This window comes from Simochromis diagramma, unplaced genomic scaffold (assembly GCF_900408965.1).
Source record: "Simochromis diagramma unplaced genomic scaffold, fSimDia1.1 OVJJ01000348.1, whole genome shotgun sequence".
Classification (NCBI taxonomy): Eukaryota; Metazoa; Chordata; class Actinopteri; order Cichliformes; family Cichlidae; genus Simochromis; species Simochromis diagramma.
This window is the reverse complement of record NW_024386755.1, coordinates 1,403,281-1,422,158: the sequence shown is the minus strand read 5'-3', so window position 1 is coordinate 1,422,158 and position 18,878 is coordinate 1,403,281. Positions and strand designations below refer to the sequence as shown.

At 40.6% G+C, this 18,878-nt stretch overlaps 1 protein-coding gene and 1 non-coding gene across 2 annotated transcripts; both read left to right on the top strand.

Annotated features, from left to right (window-relative positions):
• Positions 1-1,553: 1,553 nt before the first annotated feature.
• Positions 1,554-1,626, top strand: trnak-uuu. The gene has a single exon. It is a non-coding gene; the product is annotated as a tRNA-Lys (tRNA).
• Positions 1,627-2,011: 385 nt separating this feature from the next.
• LOC120729302 (solute carrier family 25 member 36-A-like) lies at positions 2,012-16,624 on the top strand. Its single transcript, XM_040024857.1, has 7 exons — positions 2,012-2,484; positions 5,002-5,166; positions 6,557-6,634; positions 8,791-8,891; positions 12,254-12,320; positions 13,546-13,835; positions 13,928-16,624. Exons 1-7 carry the CDS (start codon positions 2,444-2,446, stop codon positions 14,119-14,121), a joined length of 936 nt encoding a protein of 311 aa, XP_039880791.1. The 5' UTR covers positions 2,012-2,443; the 3' UTR covers positions 14,122-16,624.
• The last annotated feature ends 2,254 nt before the right edge of the window (positions 16,625-18,878 follow it).

The window sequence follows — 18,878 nt, the reverse complement described above, 5'->3', positions numbered from 1 at the left end:
TGTCCAGAAGATGTAAGAAAACTAACTGCTTTTGTTCCCACCCTCCCTCCCTTTTAACAGTCAGACAGTAACATGATTACACGAGAAACTTGGGCACATGATCTGCCCTTAAGTTCAGCTTCATCTCTAATTATGAAATTAAGTGGCGTATGGATTTTATTCTGCTGCCCAAATTGGAAAACCTCATTTGAGTCTCTGGCGAGAGTTTATCTATTTCTTTTTCCCCTACACTCACACACACAGTTGCCCATAGTAAATGCACAAAGAAACTCTGTATGAAATATTTGGGTTGCACATGGATCCAAACTGGATTGAGATCCAATGAGCCCATAGTGGAGCAACATTTTCCCCGCGTCTGCATTCATCATATCAAACATGTCATACATCAGTGGCAACAGAAGGCCCTTTCTTTTAAAGACTGCAGGATCCAGTCTAGTAGTTGCATTACATAGCCACTGCATTACAGCCGCAAGACGCAAACCACCTTTAGCAGCCTCTAAATCCTCCTGAATGGGAACCCGTCTAACTACCTACACCTAGAAGGGGCCTATCTTGTGGGTTTGGGGGCATCTTACATTAACTTTAAGGGGTCACATAAGGAATATATGTTAAACAAACAGTTTCTAAACTTAAACAAACATGTATGTATATATATATATATATATATATAGTGATATACTGTAGGTTTTGTTGTTGTTGTTGTTTTTTGTTTGTTTGTTTGTTTGTTTTTTAAATTTAATCACCACTGGTAGCAGCACTGAGCTTCTGTGTATGTGAAAATAATAACCTGTCATGTAACACACATGACATACTGGCACTCTGCTACAGGCATAATGATTAAACCAAAAACATGATTACTGGAATGCGGCTTGACAAGTTATATTTTTCAGAATTCTTTGCTTGTTCGATACAATGAAGTGTCACGTAACAGCTGCTTCCCAGCAGTGAATGCTTGATAGACATAGTGTCAAAACAGGTCATTGTGACGTGATTTCACTTATCCAAAAAGGTTTGGATCATGGCTACCTTTTATTTGACAAGCCACTAAATTATCAACGTGTTGTGTCCTCAGTCATGACAACTGACCTTTAGAAGATAAATTATTGAAATTAAATAATGATATTCAGTGAGTTTAATTATTTTAAAATGTAACACAAGTACATTGTAAGTAACTGTAATTAAAATACCTAAAAATGAACAGTAATCAGTTACTCTACTTTTTCAGTGGAAAAGTAATTTAATTACAGTAATGCGTTACTTAGTAACGCGTTACACCCAACACTGCTTCTGAGGTATCTGGAACACAGCATTAAAAAGCAATTGCTGAGGTTATTGTGGTTACTTAACATATTTTATATACAGTCTGTGATCACAACACTAACAAAATGACTGCATAGATGGTTGCATTAAAAAAATGGGAGGCAGGAAAATAATAAATCCTTGTAACTACAAAACTACTCTAGGTGTTATTGCATTTTTAGGGAGCTTCGTTTTTAGAAGTTGAACTACAGATTTGATGGAGAATTAAATACGTTGAAGCCTCCATGACCAGAGCCCGGATAGCTCAGTCGGTAGAGCATCAGACTTTTAATCTGAGGGTCCAGGGTTCAAGTCCCTGTTCGGGCGGCGGAAGTTTTAAATATCGAGACTAAACACTGAGCATAAACAAAACCCAAACTGGAACTACATATGCTACTACTGCCTGCTACATGATATAAATTTTAGGAGTCGTGATTATGTAGTTCTCCAACTAAATGCTGTGGCTTGTATTCAGCCATTGTATTCGTTTATGTGAGTGCTTTATCCTGGTGTCCTACTGTAACCTGAACGAATACAAATAAAAGCTTTAGATCAGCCTCGTTTCGTGTCAGTTCTACGTTACATCAGCCCAGCTCGTTTCTCTGAGTCCAGTGACGATCTCTGCCCTCAAACGACATCACGTGAAAGAATAGTGACAGGGCGGGCTCGCGGGATCCCTCAGCCAATCGGCTCCTCTGTTTTGCGGCTTCCCATTCGACGATAAACATTGCGACGTGACCCGCAGAGCTCCTTAGTGAGGCAATAGCACGTCAGCGGGAGGGAGGTCGAGTGTAGTCCATAGTTGATCTTATTACCACAAGACTGGAATTACCCGACAACATTAAAGACACGCACACTTTTACGGTGAAGCAGTGTCCCGTTCAGAAAGGAGAAGACGCTGTCCTGTCGCTCTGACGTCTGCCATTACCAACGCACTCCCGCTAGCCGTGGCAGCTAGCGCGAGCTAGCTAAGTTAGCTGTTACATACCCTCGCTTTTAGCACGCAGCTGACCTCCACCACAACACAGACCTGCTGAGTAACATTCTCTTGCTACGACGGGGTCGACATTCCCCCGTCTCTTCACTTACGTTCCCGTTGCCCCCTGTGTGGTGCCCCGTGGACGCTTCCCGAATATGATCCACAATGAGTCAAAGAGATACCTTAGTTCATCTGTTTGCTGGAGGGTGAGTATATTCCTCGTCTTCCTGTAGTCAGAGCGGGGCTAGCTAGCCACACACTGTGAGTTAATTGCTATCGCTATAGACGCTGTAGCTGTCCATTATGCGATATCCGTATTGATGTTTTGTGTATTTTGGCTTTGGGTAGTTGCGTAAAGGTAACCCAGAGATAACTTTTTGCATCACTGTCAGATGTCAGCTAATCTTGCCCTCACGTATGCGCACTCGCAGTTTTCCAATGACATTTCAATGTATGAATGAAATGGCTTTTTACGAACACTCGGAAGTCTTCGTCAGAGTTGTGTATTATCATATATTATTTATAGCTACGATCAGGAAAATTTTGGCTTTAGAAAGCCGGCGTCTTTAAACGTCTGTGCGCCTTGTGTGCAGCAAAACAAATGTGGGCAGACTCCCAGTAAAGGTCACTCGAAATAGTGACATCTCAACTGTGTCAGCGTATCTTAACTATAGGCTTGTATCAAACTCGTTTTCCAAAGCATATTCGGTATATAGCACGTTCAACTATGATTGAATCACAGCCTGGGACTGTTACGAAAGGGTGTGAATCAGCAATCCTGTATTTTTGCAGATCCGTGAATTTTGCAGAAACGTTCATCTTCCGTCTGAAAGACTGACCTGGTACACAGTGAAACACAATACTAGTGTTTCAGCACTAGAAATGGGCAAAGGGATCATTTGTCAGCTTAAATGAGCTCTTTGCTTCTCTTTAACAACATGCAGCAGTTTATTACACTGGCATACTAAACCATATTTAAGAAAAGCACGGATAAGAGTTCTGCTTTTGTAGGCCTGAACATGTTGAGTGGGTGTTATCTTGTTAAAGGAGTCAGTTTTTGCATATTAAGCTGTAGTCGTATGATGTCTCTGATGTCCTGCTTTCCCTTTATATACAGTAATTATCTGACTCTTGATTACTTCACCTCTGCTAAAAACTGTGTTTTGGGGACTTGCTTTCCCTGTTTATCTGTGTGTGTGTGTGTGTGTGTGTGTGTGTGTGTGTGTGTGTGTGTGTGTGTGTGTGTCTCTAACACACACTCTCTGTTTTGGTATCAGTTGAAAATTAACTTTAAGTGTAGATAACTGCTGTTTACAATTCTTTTGCTATTGCCTAGCCTAAACTAAACCTAACAGGACCTGACCAATACAGTCCTGTTAGGCTCAGTTTATTTATCGAGTTCATGGAGATAATATTCTTGTGCTTTGTCGATGTAGTTAGTTTTACTTTTCGTACCTGACTGTACGTTGTACCTGCTGTTTGAATATTTGTAAAAACTGTAAAAAATAAATAATAACAGTATGTTTACAAGATATATTAGCCACCATATCTATTGTACCTCATGCTTAAAAAAAAGTCTGTCTTAAAAATTCAAAATTAGCAATGCATGGGAGCCCCGAATATTGCAATGAACATGGTGTAGGCATTAAGATCATTTAGAACATCAATGATATATTAGTTTTCTTTTCACATTCAGTTTCATTACAATTATACTAAAAATGACTTGTGCATCCCCATGATCTAAGACTGCAGCGTTAGCTTTGTACACATAAAATGAGGTAGCCTTTAGTTTCTGTGAAACATAATTAGCTGCCATTGGTTGAAATAACTAAGCTTTATTACTACATTTACACTGTTCTAAGAATCCTCTTCTAACCATGATGATCTAAACCAGGGTTCCAATGTTTTCTGCACTTAGCTTTCTGATATTAATGGCCAGTCAAGTGGCCATTAATATCAGAAAGTATAGAGATTTATTTTTATATTTGAATCTGCCTGACAAAATCCCCTTGTTGTAATTCTAAACATTTAGTTGCTGCAAACTGGCTACTCTTGGCAGTTTCCCTTCTCAGCTTCCTCTCTGGCAGGCTAACCAGGTCAGACTTCAGTGCTGATCCTACTGTGATCTTGAGATCCAATAAGCTTGCGAGTCATTCCAATCAGAACTGGCAGCTAGGGGAGAACTGGTTCACATGGCACTACAGCAATGTAATTGATTCTGCAGAGGAGAACAAGGGGTATAACTGAAAAGCTCGCTGGAGAGGCAGCTGATTAGGAAGAATTTATAGTATTCCAAACATATACGATTACTTATGCTTCAGAGAAACTAATGATACATCTTTGTCCTGATGTATGACATGATGTATACAAAGTGGGGCTGGCTGCACCTGACTTTGAAGCCTGCTAAAAACAGAAGTATTTTTATTTGTTTCCTAGTTTATTAAAATCCACATATCTAGGAATTTTAATATGGTGTGGTGCTAAATGGGAGCATGCTGTTACTTCCCAAGAAACACAAAGCATTCCTGGCTGGCTTTCTATCCCAACACTGTGCTTTTTCTTGTCTACATGCCTGGGATCTTTAGAATTCCACTCACCACACCGGGTGATTCGTTTAGGCAACGCTTTGTGGATCTTTTGGTAAAGAATACAGGAACTGTTTGTGCCGATTTTATCTGTTGTGCTTTGCTGGCTCACCTCAGCCTTCTCTGTTTTTGCACCAGATGTGGGGGCACCGTAGGAGCCATATTGACTTGTCCACTGGAAGTAGTGAAGACCCGTCTCCAGTCATCCTCCATCACCCTCTATGTGTCTGAGGTTCAGCTCAGCACTGTCAATGGGGCCAGCGTGGCCCGTGTGTCTCCACCGGGCCCCCTGCACTGTCTCAAGTGGGTATCTTTTAACATGTCACACACATACACACAGAGCATATTTTGACATTGTACATAATGTTAGCATTGCTTTGAATTAGCAGCTTACAGTTATTTGAGCTAAAATGAGTGGAGCTGTTCACATGTGTATTCAGTGGTCTGTACTCTCCCCGAGAGGTGGTTTAATCTGGCCAGTGCCCCCCTGGCAAAACCACTCTCTCCCTGAAATGCAACTCCTCAATAGCAGCCTTTGGGAGAGGCACACACAGGAGAACACACTAGTTGCTTTAGTCAAAGAGGACATTTCACAGCAAATCCAACTGTTACCATTTATTTATCTGTGATTTTATTTGTGAAACTAATCATCAGTCACAGTATCTGTTATGACAGTCACAGCAATACCATACAGATTTAGGCAGAGGGTGTAGTGGTTTACACATTGGACTAACACGTTAATGATCCCTGGTTCAGTCCCAGAATGAGACACAAATCCCAAATGTAGGGTTTCATTAGCATCCGATGTAAAAACCAAACCCATTGTGGCAACCCAAAAGCAGCATGGCAACTTTAGAAGAGGAACGAATGCTACTCTGAAAAAAGTGTGTTCGATGGCAGAGTGCCACCTTTCCAGTTTAGTCATATGGGAGTTGCCAGCTGCAGCTTTGCTCTGCAGGATGTAGTGTATTCCTAACTTATTCATGTTTTATATGTTCTCCAGCTGCCGCTGAGTACAGACATTGTTGACATGTTGCAGGCTGTAGATGAAGGGGTGCGGTCAGCAGGCCTGTGTGAAAACACCTGGCTACCCCTGCTAACTAAAGCTGAAACTGCACACCAGTATTTAGACCTGATTCATGACTGGAGACTGAAACTCTTCAGCTTTTGGAAGCTGTTGCCAAAGACTGAGAAATGAGCAAAATCATATCACAATTTCTGGCTCTAGTTTAATTATTACTACTTGTAAATCTCATGTTGATTTGGGTGAAAACAACCTGCAGCATAGCACATTGGGTGCTGCCACTCTTTAAAGAGGTGGAGTGCTCCTAATCCTTGGGAACAAACTGAGACATTGTGTTTTATTGTGTGTCCCCCTAGACCTTGCGGTGTTCATTACACACGACAATCCAAGTGTTGGAGTGACAGTTTTTGCTATTCTTAGATTGCCTGCTTGTTTTAGGGCTTTGAAACTAGGTTAAGGTTCTACACAGAGGGTCTGGGTTGGTGATGTGGTGAGGGGGGGCATAACAAAACTGTAATGACTATAAATAGGGCTGGCACTCTGGGATTGTCTGACTGGCATCATCTTTAGGAAAAGACTTTCTGTCAGATAACCTTGGAGTTTTGTGCAATACGTTGCTTCTAATCCACATATTTCTGTGTGTGTGTGTGTGTGTGTGTGTGTGTTCAGATTGATATTGCAGAAAGAGGGACCTCGATCTCTCTTCAGAGGCTTGGGGCCAAATTTGGTGGGTGTGGCACCTTCCAGGTAAGTTATGTGATACGTTGTGTTTTTCTTACTGTTAGCATTACGTACAAAAGCACGACCTGATATACCCGTGTTGGTTTTGTTAATGCGTCATCATAACATAGGTCCAGGATCAGTATTACAACTAAATCACGTTGTCTGAGCATTCAGTTTGCATTAGAAGTTAGCTAACAGCAAACTTAACTTGATAATATATTTATTATATTTTCATATATTTATATAATATGGTTATATATTGGCATATAATATATTTATTATATTATAGAGCCATTTCTTGTTCATTGCAAAGCTATGACATCCCAACAGTATGACTGGTCAGTTGCCATATTGATCCTGGAACATCAAACCGTGCTTTTATCTATATCCAAGCACTTTTAGCTAACATCACAAACACTCACACTCTGATGCAGTTGGATCAACTCGGGATGGTAGACGACCAGTTCTACCACCTGAACCACAGCCGGCAAATGAGGGGCAGAAAGAGACTGTTAGTCAAGTACTAGTTTAATAGTTATAGTTAATTCTATCATCATTATTTGTTATCAGTTTCAAAGCATTGTGGAGTCAAGCTGAACAGATAAAATGGTTTGCTCTGATGGTTTTATTCTTATCTTTTTTCTCACTGTCTTCCTGCATTATTATTTTGACCATCCATAATCCTCCATTTCATCTTTCTGAGTCATTCCTAGATGATGATTATCCCGCTATGTTCAGCTGCCAATTTTGGAACATGTGTCCAAATGTTTACTGGTTATTAAGATTCCGTATTCATGGGTGAATTAATGACTGTTAGACAAGAAAATTCCCACCACCTTGTTTTAGTTGGTGTGGGGTAATTCTTTTGAACAGGTGTCATTGATCTACTCCAAAAAAATTTATTGTTACTGTGGCCAAGTAATTGGCTTCTGATGTTCCTTTTTGACACCAAAGGCCTTTCTTGGCATCATTTCTATGCAGGTCAAATTTGTACAGCCATGTTCTGATTGTAGATTGATCCATGTGCACACAGTAAGCTACAGGAGTGCAGGCGTATTTAATCATCTTCTGCACTCCTTGCTGCTGTTGTAGATATTTTTGTCTATATTGTTACATAGTTTGATATCATAAGCTCATATAGTTTTTGACAACCTTGAAGAATCAAGAGCAGCACTAAAAATACTGTGTGCTTTAGAGAAATGTTGATTTAAGTATCTGGTAAAAAGTCTACAGCTCCATAGCCTGTGAAAAACAGTTGTGCTCTGTAACTACTACAACGTTTGCTGAGGTTACTTGGTGACGAAGAAGAATCAGGGATCCACACTCATTAAGGAGCCATTCATTGTCATGGCATTCTCAGCAGTTTGTGCACCACTGATTTCATGGCGACGTGTTCACATAGTCTAAGCCTGGGGAAAACTTCTAACCAACTGCCATAATAGTTTCATTTCATTAACCGCTCTGACTGGTAATGAGAGAAGCAAAGTGGTGACTAATGGCAGTGGGCAGCAGCTAGTGCTGCGGAAGCAGGTGCCAGTGCTAAGCATACACTAAGTGTTTTGTTAGTGTTATATGAACAAATGGTTAGGTAGAGGAAAGGAAGGAAAAGAGGACTCCTGAGTACAGATGGAGATTTAATGAAAAGCAAGCAAAGACTCGCACTACAATGTGACGGATGAACTCCAAACATCATTAAAAGTCTGACTAAGCACATTTGACAAACCGGTGTACAAATGAACCAGATGGCACACAGCGTAGTGCCATTACTGGAATAAAAGAAAAAGCAGCGCTCCTATTTAGACACAAGTGTGAACATGATCATTATGACCATTTTAATTAGTGAAAACAACTAAAGATAATTACTGCAAATAAATGAAGGCATGCTTTTTTTGCTGAAAGCCTTATTTGTCCAACTAGGCTGATTTGCTGAGAATATTAGTTCTGCTCTTGGCTTTACACCTAATGAATTTTTAAACCCCATTAAACTGAACCAGACACGAGGGCAGTTGTACACTTGTTAATGCAGTGTAATTGATGAGCTGTATTGCTACTGGAGGCAGTGGCTCAGACTAATTAGTTGTGCACTGAAATACAAAAACATGGCATATATAACTTGTTTTGCCTCATTCCAGTTTAACACATGCTGACCCCCTTTTGTTGTCCTCCTTTTCTACTAATAGAGCAATCTACTTTGGTGCTTACTCCACTGCCAAAGAGAAACTGAACGGCGTGTTGGAACCTGACTCCACACAGGTGCACATGGTGTCGGCTGGAATAGCAGGTAACTACATGTCTGTAAAAAAGTCTTTTTTTTTAAAGTCAAAGTTAAATTAGTTGCATAAAACACTCTCAAGTCTTTTTCTTACAGTCTTCTTCTATGTATTTAAGATTTTAACTTCCTTGCCTTAAACTTAAAGAATCCCCACAGTGGTGGTACAAAAGACTACTAGTACCTACTCTACTCAACTCAACTTTACTGTACTCGGTTTCAGTCATTTTCCATGATAATTGAATACCACTTAATATGCATAGGGTCGTTATAGCAACGCGCCCGAAAGTCCACGGCGTCATTTGTATCCAACAAACAACATGACAGCGGGGGATAGTGATGCAATACCTGCTGCTCAGTGTATGGCTTTTTCAGACTCCGGGACCACCGTGTTGTTTTTGTGTAGCCGTTTCCCTCGTTGCTGGATTTCAAAAATGGCGTTTCTGATTTTTGTAAGAGAGTGGCTCTCATGAGTCATCGAGTTACGCCATTGACTGGCCAATCAGTGGCATGCAGTCTGTTGATGTCACATTTCCAGAACCATAAGTCAGTTTATTTGTACATTTGAACACTGGAGTCTGTGAAGAATGACTCACTTTTGGAACCAGCCTCAAGTGGCCAATGTGGGAACTGCAGGTTTTGGCACGTGTGTGTTTTTTGTTTTGTTTTTTTTAAATTAGCTTTTGTTTTTTGTGCTTTCTTTTTTTCTTTATCCAGCACAAATATAATCTCTTCATTCTTAAACTAATTTGGTGGTGCAATAAAGGTCAGACTGCAAATATGAAATGGACATCCATATCGTTTCCTTAAAAACTATAGAGTTTTAAATCTATAAAGTCTTTTTCATTGCAGTAAATGGCTATGTCAAAAGAAGAAGAAGGAGAAAACTAGAGGTGTGTTATGCAACTAGTTCCCAAGGCATCAGACAGACATGCATCATCGTGTCCTGCTTTTTAGAAACTAAAATAGCAGTTGTTTCTAATGTTGTGAGCATATTGATCTTGTCTCTTCAGTTTTGGTGAGCTTCCACAAATAGTCATGTTACATGAAAGTTAAAGTGGTAAAACTAATGTTGTATCAGATTTGATTAAAATCCAGTTCCATACAAGTTGTGACGTTGTGTACAATGTAAATGACAACAGAATACAATGAGTTGTAAATCTCATCAACCCAAATACTGTTCCCAGTAAAACATAAAAAAAAAAGACATGAAATGTTCAAATCTAGACATTTTACTTTTTATCAAACATATTAGCTCATGTTGAATTTGATGGCAGCAACATACCCCAGAAAGTTGGGTGAAGACAGCAGAAGGCTATAAAAGTCAATTGGACTAAAAAGAAACATTTGGAGGAACATTTTGCAACTAAATAGGTTACCTGGCAACAGGTCAGTAACATGATTGGAGCATGATGATGAAGAGCATTTTAGAGTGGCAGCCTTTCACCAGTTTCCAGGAAACGGTGTCTATAAATTTCATCATACTGTTAATCAGACATTAAATATCTCATCATCTACAGTATATAAAATCACTAAAAGAGCTCTAAAAGAAATCCCTGTGCACATTGAACAATCAATACTGGATGTACAGACAGAACTTCAGTAAAAACAGGAATGATTCTGTCATGGAAATCAGTGCATATTTCTGAGATTTTCAAATGCATTGCATTCAGTTTTATTTCGATTTTACTGCGTCCCAACTTCTATGGAATAGGGGTTGTAGGAAAATCCTACAGGCATCACTTGTGTTTCTTTACTAGTTGCTGTGTGTGTGTATGGCTCCCTTTGCAATGCTGATTAAAATAAATGTGTTATGAGGTCAGATTTAAATACCACACCACAATTCTCTGATGCCTTGCATGTCAGGGGTGGGTTATCTGCTCTCAAGTGGCTGATTGTTTTGGGAATAATAAACCTGTATGATATGGGTCAGTCAGACTGCTTCACTGTGTTTCTGGGTTTCTGGGTGAATCCAAAGTTCACAGTAACACCACTTATAGCACACCATGACTTAGACCTTTCAGCAAACCAGTCAAGGTCAGCGTCACTACATTTCCCTCCAGCAGCAACCAACAGAGCTGCCTGAGCTGAAGTGACAGGTGACGAGGTGTTAACAGTCATCTCATCTTTACGTGACACACATAGCAGAGGCTAGAGCAGTCTTCTGCTGTTGATAGCAGGAAGAGAAAGCGTAGATGCTATTCTTTGAGCCTCATGATGGTTGTGCATTCGATGATTTCTCGTTTATACTATTCCCACAGTATTTTAATTTATTTAATAAAATATCAATATCTGGTCTCCATGTATCGATATAATATCACCATGCAAAAGATTGCGACACTATACTGTATTCTTTTTTTCCCTTCCCTACCACTAACATTTAAATACAAATATTAAGTAATATTAAGATGTATGGAATATAGATTGCATAACCTAGTAAAAATCCGAATGGCAGGTGAAAGATGACATTAAGAGGCTCTATATAGGAGCGTAAAGTATAATAGACAGTGCAGAGTGTTTTCAGTTTTAGGGTTTGAAATAAATTGTTAGCAGATGATTCTCTGCTTGACACACTTGGATATGATGGTTGAGGAGCTGCAGAAAGGCTCAGTAAAAATAATAAGATAATGCAGAGCTTTTCTAGTAGAGCTGAAAATGAGCATAACCGTCCCTATTATCCCTTAATCCCTCAGAACTGCAGGTATCCATGCAGCATTGTAGTTTTGCAGTACTCTTGCATTAAACTGTTATTTTTATGTAAGGGGATTTTATTTCAATCAATGAACAGCTGTTCTCTCCCGTCATATCCATTCTGCTGTCTTTGTGTGTGTGAGTGAGATTTCACATGACATTGTGCATTATGTTAAATCCTGCGGGGTGATGGTGGGAATGGGATCTTGAATGGTTGCATGCCGGGTCTTTTCGCAAACACACAAGCCCTGTGTCTGTTTTAGGCTTTTACTCTACCGTAGCTCTCCTCTCGCAAGGGCATGAGACCCCCGCACCACCAGGGGTCTCTAGCTGCATCTGTGAGGAGTTACTTGGGTCTGCGTGAGTACTCGCCACAGATCTGTGCTTCTTCTTATGTCTGGTTCTTCTTTCTCTCTCACCTAGCTCATTGGATAAGATGGAGTTTTTCTCTCTTTCTTACAGCTGTTAGCATGACATACAAATCTTATAACATGCAGTTTCCCCTCTACTTGGGGCTACCTGCTTTTGTGGCTTTGATATTTTTTTTAATTTCATTTAATTTATTTTTTTTACTAAAAGAACCTGTTTATACTTACTTTACTGTTAGCATCTTGAGAATTAGCTTATCATATTTCTTAATTTTCTAGAAGAGTAACCTTGTTGTGTTTTTTTACCCTCTTTAGGTTTTACAGCCATCACCGCAACCAATCCAATATGGCTCATAAAGACGCGTCTACAGCTGGATGCAAGGTGAACACTTCATGTAGCTTTCTTTTTCTTTTTTGTCTGTTGCTCTGATACGCATCACCACACAGATATTCGCTGTCATTGAAGAACATGTTGCTATCTTTATTTCTGAATCCTCCTTCATAGTTTAAACCAGTTCTACTGAATGAGCGCTGCTTTTGTTTGGACCTTGTGCAGCTCGCCTGGCTGGGTGTGGTCTGTCTTTCATAACCATAAAGCTTCAGGCTTTGACTTTCCTTTATTTTACATGTACAGTAGGTTTCAGAAGTACTTGTAAATCTGACTCTGAAACACTAAGAACAAGGAGCTGTCTGTTTAGATATTGGTTGAATTTAAAGAGATCACACTCAATGCTCTGCATTTAGCTTTAAGTGTTTTCGTGCCCTTCCCACGAGGCTTGCTATGCAAAACGTTGCCAAACTGACTAAAGGTTAATTGGCATGCGCTTCGGTGATCATAGAACAGTTTTCACTTTACACACTCGAATGTGTTTTCAGTGTAAATTTAAACAGTGAACTGGAGACAAATCCTGTGCTTTTGTATCTTCTGCAGTGTAATCGAGGAGTCGATCTTTGCAGGAGCTTTGCTTTGTTCTGTAAACGGGTGGCTTTGTTTGTTTTGTTGAGTAATGTTACCCGGACAAAGGTTAAATTTCATTTGTGTGGAAGTCAGGTGGCTCAGCTCCCTGTTTTATGTTTTATATTCTTAGTAACTGTGTGCAGTTTTCTTTCGTTTAGGGGTTTGGGGGGGGTTCTGTTTGTCTTTTTTGGGGGGGGGGGGGGGGGTTACCCCTGAGCCATGAAAAGCTGATGTGGCATTGTCATCACCTCGCTGGACAGATGGCTGGGCGGCGTGAACACCCAAGTTTGTGACTTGAGAACGAGTCACTCTAGGATTTTCAAATTGATACCACAGGTGTGTCTACTGAGGATCTCTGAGGTTGAATCTCAGTGATCTCGACCTCAACATCAAGGTCAGAGCTCAGGTTTTCTGAAAGTCATCCAGGATTCTGAGCTTGATATCATAGGTGTAACTGATAAGAGGCTGAGTGGCTGCTGGAATTGTTAATTATTTTACATACTGTGCTCTGTAAATGCAACTTCTGTACAATATCTCTTCATCCCTCCTTAAAGTCTCTGAAGAAGAGCAGTTTTTTCTCCAAATCCACAGTGAGAGGAAGCAGTATGCTACACAGCTTGTAATCCCTCCATTTTTCTTGTGTTTTCAGGAATCGAGGCGAGCGAAGGATGAGCGCTTTCGAGTGCGTGCGTCAGGTGTATCAGACAGACGGCTTTCGGGGCTTCTACAGAGGGATGTCGGCATCCTACGCCGGCATCTCAGAGACTGTGATCCACTTTGTGATCTATGAAAACATTAAACGGCGCCTCCTGGAGGCCAAGGCACCACAGAATATGGACGAGGAGGAGGATTTGACAAAAGATGCTTCAGACTTTGTGGGGATGATGCTTGCTGCTGCCACCTCCAAGACTTGTGCCACATCTATTGCTTACCCTCATGGTGAGAGGCTGTTACTAGCTGTTCTCATCTGGATGTCTGATCACCCCCCATTATGTTCTCTTACCCACCCTCTCTCTTGTTCAAATTTGCAGAAGTGATTCGCACGCGACTACGCGAAGAAGGCAACAAGTACCGCTCTTTCTTCCAGACGCTAACGACAGTGCCCAAAGAGGAGGGCTTCCGCGCCCTGTACCGCGGTCTCACCACCCACCTGGTACGCCAGATACCCAACACGGGCATCATGATGTGCACCTACGAGCTGGTAGTCTACCTCCTGAACGGTTAAAGCCTCCCCACCCCACCCCCCTCCCTCCTCTATTTGGAGAAAGGAGACCCAGAGCACCTGCACACCAGCTAGCACAGCTAACAGCCTGCTTCCAGAGACAGCACCTCAACTGCTGTCTTGGTGACACAAGACAACACCGAGCGGTCATTCATAAAAAAGTCTGGAGTTTTGTTGTATAGACGAAGAAGGAGTGTGAGAAAGATCTTTGCGTTGGTTTGGGCATCGAGGTTTAGCAGTGGCAAAGAAGTAGATCCCCTATTTTCACTTTTATTCCATCCTTTTCTCCATTCTGACGTAAACTCTCTTTCTTATGAAGAAAGAAGCTAACTTCCAGTATATTCTATCTCTTAACATTACTAATAATGAAGCTCCATAATACCAAGTGAGCATAGAACCATCTTAAGTAAAAAGCTTAGATCCAATCCTCATGATCACTTTCTTTTAAAAACAGTTTAACTCTAGTGCATAGTCCTCCACATATCCCTCAGAGAACCAGCAGAAATGCAGAATACAAAGGCCCCGAAGTCGATAGCTCATCTCGATGTGCATCACAGAGGTCCTGAGAGCGAGGAGGAATCGGGGGTTTGTGGCTCACAGAGGGGTGGAGGGAGGTGGATGGAAGAAGACGTGCCTTGTGTGAAGACCGTTGAGCAGCTGGAGATGCATCTCTGGCTGATCTAGAACAACAAAACGTCAAGTCATACACTGGTGTTGTTTGATTTCAGGTGCCCTCAGTCACCGTTTTTACATATCATGAAGGTAAATGCAGTCACCTGCTGGTTTTCAGCGTCCCTCACACTGACTCTGTTATCATCCAAATGATTCAATTCTGTAAACTCACCAAACTAAACAACAGTATAATCCACCGCTCTAAATGCTGCTGTGGTTCATGGTGTGAAGTAAAAAACAGCAGAGGTAACTAAGCTTAACAGACTGTGGCATAGATGCAGATAAATATATGAAATAACTACCTAACGTGATTGTATTTGTCGGGCCAATTTAGTCGAGATGCAGACGTGTAGTGTGTTTTCTTTACTGGAGCACTTGGTAGTTGTTACCTTTCTCTCAGAAAACGTTATTGATCAATAGCGGCTTTTCTTTCTCCATAGTGCTCATCTCATTGTGTTCTAATTTTTATTCCCTTAGCTGGAAAATCCAGGCTAGTTTTCCAGGCGAGGACAATCCTCTTGAGTTTACACTGGACTGGAACACTTGTTGTACAGCTTAGCCAGCACGTGGAGGAGGTTGGCCAGGAATATTCTGTGTCATAAAACACATTAATTAACTGCAGTTTAAAAACAAAAAAGAAGTTTGTTTTTCTTGATTCCCTATAATGTTTTTTGTTTGTTTTTTTTCAGTCGTTTTCAACCAGTTAGAAAAATCTTTTTTTGGGTGAGTGTGACCAGAGGGTCAGTGTGTTTTATGTCTTCTTTGGAAACCTTTGAGGTTTTTTTTGTGGCGTCTTTGTTTAAACATTACAAACAATACAGTGTTTTTTTTTGTTTGTTTTTGTTTTGTTTGTTGTTTTTGCTGTGATTGTATTTATCCCGTTAACTTTCCTCCTGTTGTGATCCTCCCATTGTAGAGTGGGTATGTTAAACGGTGATTCAGCCCATTACGCTAACAACGCACATCTCGCTTTATGACCACGGGCTCGCCCTTCAGATGTCTTTATCCAAACACTTCACCGCTCAGCTCTTGGTTTTACAGCACGCACAAAGGATGCTCTAGACTCTTCTTTAGACTCTCTGTGTTAAAGTGCAGAGTGTGTGCGTGTGTGTGTGTGTGTGTGTGGCATACAGTACCATCAGCACACACTCTTGATGTCGTGCAAATCCACGAGTGATCTGTTGCTGCTAGTAGCGATCGGACAGTTGCGTATCATGGTGCTGGCTTCACTCACGTGGATTTTGAAGGCTGGACAGATAGTGTGAGCTGATTGTACCTAACCCGATTAAAGGCTCATTTCACTCAAATAAGAGAAAATCTTTCCTCATCTTTCCCCCTGACTCCTAAAAATCTGGAGCGTAAAAGTGCTAACAATGAGTACATTTTATTTTATTTTTTAAACTTCGGGTGATGTGACCCTGTACATGTGCATTTCTAAGCATCTCTTCATGTTATTTGTCAGATGAACCAATCCTCCCTTGTTATTCCTCAACCCCCACACATTTGCATTATGTACCAGTGAGTGTGTGTGTGTGGGTTTTTGTTTTTGTTTTGTTTCTTTTGCGTGCGCTTGCCCAGATCAGACTCCCATGTGTGTCATTCAGTTGTATTGTGTGGGCGGGAGACCTGCAAACAGTGTTGTTGTTGAGTTTTGTTTTTTTTTGTTTATTTTTTAAGTTAATCACTTGAAATTTTTTGCCTTTTCCTGACGCTCTTTGTTGTGTTGCTCCATGTTGTCCTTGATGAGTCGGCTATGAGTGCGACTCACTATGCATTCTCTCATAACTGTTTTTGTAAAACAAAGTGTCAATAAACCGGAAGGAGTGCAAATGTATTCTGCTGTCAGAGCATCTTTCTTAACTACTCTGAAATACAATTTTTGTTAAAAAATCTTATTTCCTCCCCTTAAAGCAAATATTGAAATCTTTCGCCTGCTCACGCCTCTAACATGCATCACAATAACATAGTGTGTTGTCAGGATCTGTCAAATTAGTATTCTTCCTAGGATTAGCAAAAACATGAAACTATATTGGCAATATTTAGGTGTAATAAAGAGGCAATATCTTCTGTAGGTGGCTACATAAGATATTATACTGCAAAATGTATATAAATGGAAAGATGAGTGAATACCTAAAACTTAACGGGTAAACAACACTGTCAACAACAGGGTTAGATAAAATTATGTACAGTCACTGGTCACTTTATTAGGTACACCATATTACTGTTGGGTTGGCCTCCCTATTGCCTTCAGAAGTGTACGAATTCTTGGCAGAGATGAAATAAGGTGCTGGAAACATTCCTCAGAGATGTTGGTTTGTATTGAGGTAATGAAACAACGTCACACAGTCGATGTTGATTGGCCCAAAGGTGCTTTTTGGGTTTGAGATGTGGTGACTGTAAGGAAACTGTCAAGAAACCAGTTTGAGATGATCTGGACTTGTGGTGGATGGTGGATCACAGGGCTGGAAGCAGTCGTCAGAAGATGTGTACACTGTGGTAATAATAGGGTGACATGGTCAGCAAGAAACTATCCACCAGCAGCCTGAATCACTGACACAAGGGAGGCAAACTCTGACCCTACAACCAAGTGCTGCAACAAAAATCAAGACTCATCACACCAGGCTCTATGTGATTTGTAGCCTCAGTTTCCTATTGATGACTTTAGTTGTAACAAGTGCTTCTTTGAGTTGCTGTTTCCTTCCTATCAGCTCTAACCAGTCCGGTCATTCACCTTTGACCTCTGTAATCACCCAGAGAACTGCCACTTGCTGGATATTTTCTCTTTTTCCATTCTTTGTAAACCCTAGAGTTAGTGGTTTCTGAGCCACTCAGACCATCTTGTTTGGCACCAGCAGCCATGGTGCTAAGTACCGTGGTTACTAAGAAGACAAATAATTTGTCTTCTTCCCCATTCTAGTGCTTAGTTTGAACTTAAACAGGGTATCTCAACTTTGTCTACATGCCTAAATATATTGACTTGCTGCCGTGTGATTGGCTAATTTAATATTTGCATTAACAAGCAACTAAACAGGCCTAACAATGTGGCTCGTGAGCATAAACAGAATAAGGCAGAAAGAGACCTAACACTGCACAGAAGAGCATTTAAGGTTAAAAAATGAATGGCCCAGGGGCCAGAATCAGCTTGCCAAAGTCTCCTGTCCAGCCCGCTGTGCTGCTTCCTGCACAACCAGAATTAAGGTTAAAGTGGCCCACGGTGTAAAATGAGTTTGACATCCCTGATTTTAAACAAATATGTCCACTGTGTTTATAAACTGTGGTTTTCATTATTGTGAAACTTGTATTTGTACTTGTGTTTTTTCAATGTGTGTTATCATTATTTTTGCAAAGGACTTTTGTTAAATTCAATGATATTATTGTGAGAAAATGTAATAAGGTTTGTTAATTCATTCAAACCCCTGAATGTGGTAAGTTACAACTAGCTCACTAACATTAGCCCGCCTCCTTGTTAATGTCATTACAGGCAAAACATGTCCTGAGTGGATGTTTCTGTAGCCAACCAGACTCAGAAAAACGCTGACTGTAACTTGCATGCTTCAAAAGGCTGCACGATTTCATTCTGTAATTAAGGCTAAGAGGTCTAAAATGATGATTCTCACACCACAAGCCAGCATACTTCCAGGCCCGCTCTGAGCTCCTGTGTGTGTGTGAGAGAGAGAGAGAGAGAGAAAGAGAGAGAGAGAAAGAAATGAGTTTGTGCTGATTAAATAGCAGGGCAAAATGTCAAGTCATTACATAACATATAAATCTAATTTAACATACTGCTATTAGACTCACAGCACCAGTGTACTGATATTATACTGTTTTCTTTTTTCATAAACATAAGTTTGGACACAATTATCAAAATAATGACTTTTATTCTGTTACAATTATTGGTGTAGCCTGATGATCTGTTTGACCTCTTATGTGATTTGGCACCAAACAGGCTGAAAACAGCATGTCGCTGTTTGAAGACATGAAGACATGACCGAGGAAGAAAGAAGTGAAGAGAGCAAGGAAAATGAAGGTGGTCCCTGGGCGTGATGGGAGAACGAGGAAAAGGCAGATTAAATGATGCTTGATGCTTTGTA